The sequence below is a fragment of the Nannospalax galili genome, unplaced genomic scaffold, assembly GCF_000622305.1.
Source record: "Nannospalax galili isolate Female #2095 unplaced genomic scaffold, S.galili_v1.0 scaffold423, whole genome shotgun sequence".
Lineage (NCBI taxonomy): Eukaryota > Metazoa > Chordata > Mammalia > Rodentia > Spalacidae > Nannospalax > Nannospalax galili.
In genome coordinates this window covers 431,211-432,535 of record NW_008350949.1, presented here as the reverse complement: position 1 = coordinate 432,535, position 1,325 = coordinate 431,211, and the positions used below count along the sequence as shown (strand labels likewise).

The following is a 1,325-nucleotide window of genomic DNA, read 5'->3' as shown; positions in this document are numbered from 1 at the left end:
GTCTTCATCCTGGATACTTTATGTGATTTTATTTTATCTCTAAAACTACCTTAAAAAGAAAATGTCATCATTCATATTTTTAAAATGAGGACACTGGGATTCAGTTTTTTGAGCCATGTGTCAAAGGTCTCCTGGCATAAATGACACAGTTGCATTTGAAGGCACGTTTGTCTGGCTTTCCACATCTCTGATTTTTGTGCTGTTCTAAAGCTTCTCCCCACCTTCCTTCCAGCTAGAGAAATCACGTGTGCAGACAGAACATTCTATTTGGAAAGAGTAATGCCACTAGAGATTAAATAGCTTAAACTGATACACAGGGACCACAATATTTTCCAGCAAAATATTTCTCTGGGCAGTGTCTCACAAACTTTCATAAGGTCTCATTTCCTGCCTTGCTAAAGCTACATTGCTGAGTAGGTTACGAAAAGCAAAGCTATACCTTAAATCCAAAGGGCTACCTACCCCCACTCATCACCCAAACCTTAAACTAACGTTAATAGAACGATTTTTCCATTATTCATTACTTTACGTACAAGGCAATTCTTAGTAACAGCTCTCCATTTGGTAATCGAAATCTCCAAAGTCACACTTACCAAGATACCTGAGAAACAGATTCCTTCAAAATACCACACATAGTTGGTGAGCTTATTGCCGGATACATAGGAAGTTTGCCCATTTGGGAAATACAATAATATATTCACAATTATACTCCAAAGCGCAAGCAGAATCAGCAGACAACTTAGGCAGCCTCCACATTTCCGACATCCCATTTTGCCCTGCAGATTTCAAGGGTACAGAATCACATAAAGCTGGTCTTCTTCCTACCTGTCTTTTGTTTCCTTTGATATTACTTACCACTTTCTAGATCAGAACCCTTCACTTCATATTCATTAGGAGCCGATAGAGACTTGGGCTGTGTTGCTGACAATCTCAGTGTAAAAGAGTGGTTTACCATTTAGAGAACAATAGACAATGATCAGCCTCTGAAGAGCTGAACTGGTCTTCATCCTGTGCCAAAGGAATGCGGTGTTTTTCACTGCTTTTCAAAGTAAGTCATTTTCCCCTGGATTACTAAAGACTGTAACCCTGAGTATGTTTTAAGAAGGAAGTTGGGGTGGGGGCTGGAATTGAGTCTGGCAAATTTCATCTAACAGTGCAGAGATTAAAGCAGAATTTATCAAGCAGGATTGTACTAGAACATGGTTTGTTAAAACACCCTGGTTTTATGCCTGTTTATACCCTTCTGTTCTTCGCCACTGTCAAGTTGGAAGGGACATGACAAGGACTAAGAATGGGAGAGGAAAATAGCGTATCACAGCCACTCA

General features: G+C 39.8%; 1 protein-coding gene across 1 annotated transcript in view; it reads right to left on the bottom strand.

Annotated features, from left to right (window-relative positions):
- Window positions 1–980, bottom strand: part of Tm4sf18 (transmembrane 4 L six family member 18) — a 16,739-nt gene extending 15,759 nt beyond the window's left edge. Inside the window, exons 1-2 of the mRNA XM_008848033.3 lie at window positions 856–980; window positions 594–776 (exon numbers count right to left, since the gene is read on the bottom strand). Coding sequence (XP_008846255.1) covers window positions 594–770 — 177 coding nt within the window. The 5' untranslated portion in view covers window positions 771–776; window positions 856–980. The remainder of the gene's footprint in view (window positions 1–593; window positions 777–855) is intronic.
- Between the last annotated feature and the right edge of the window lie 345 nt (window positions 981–1,325).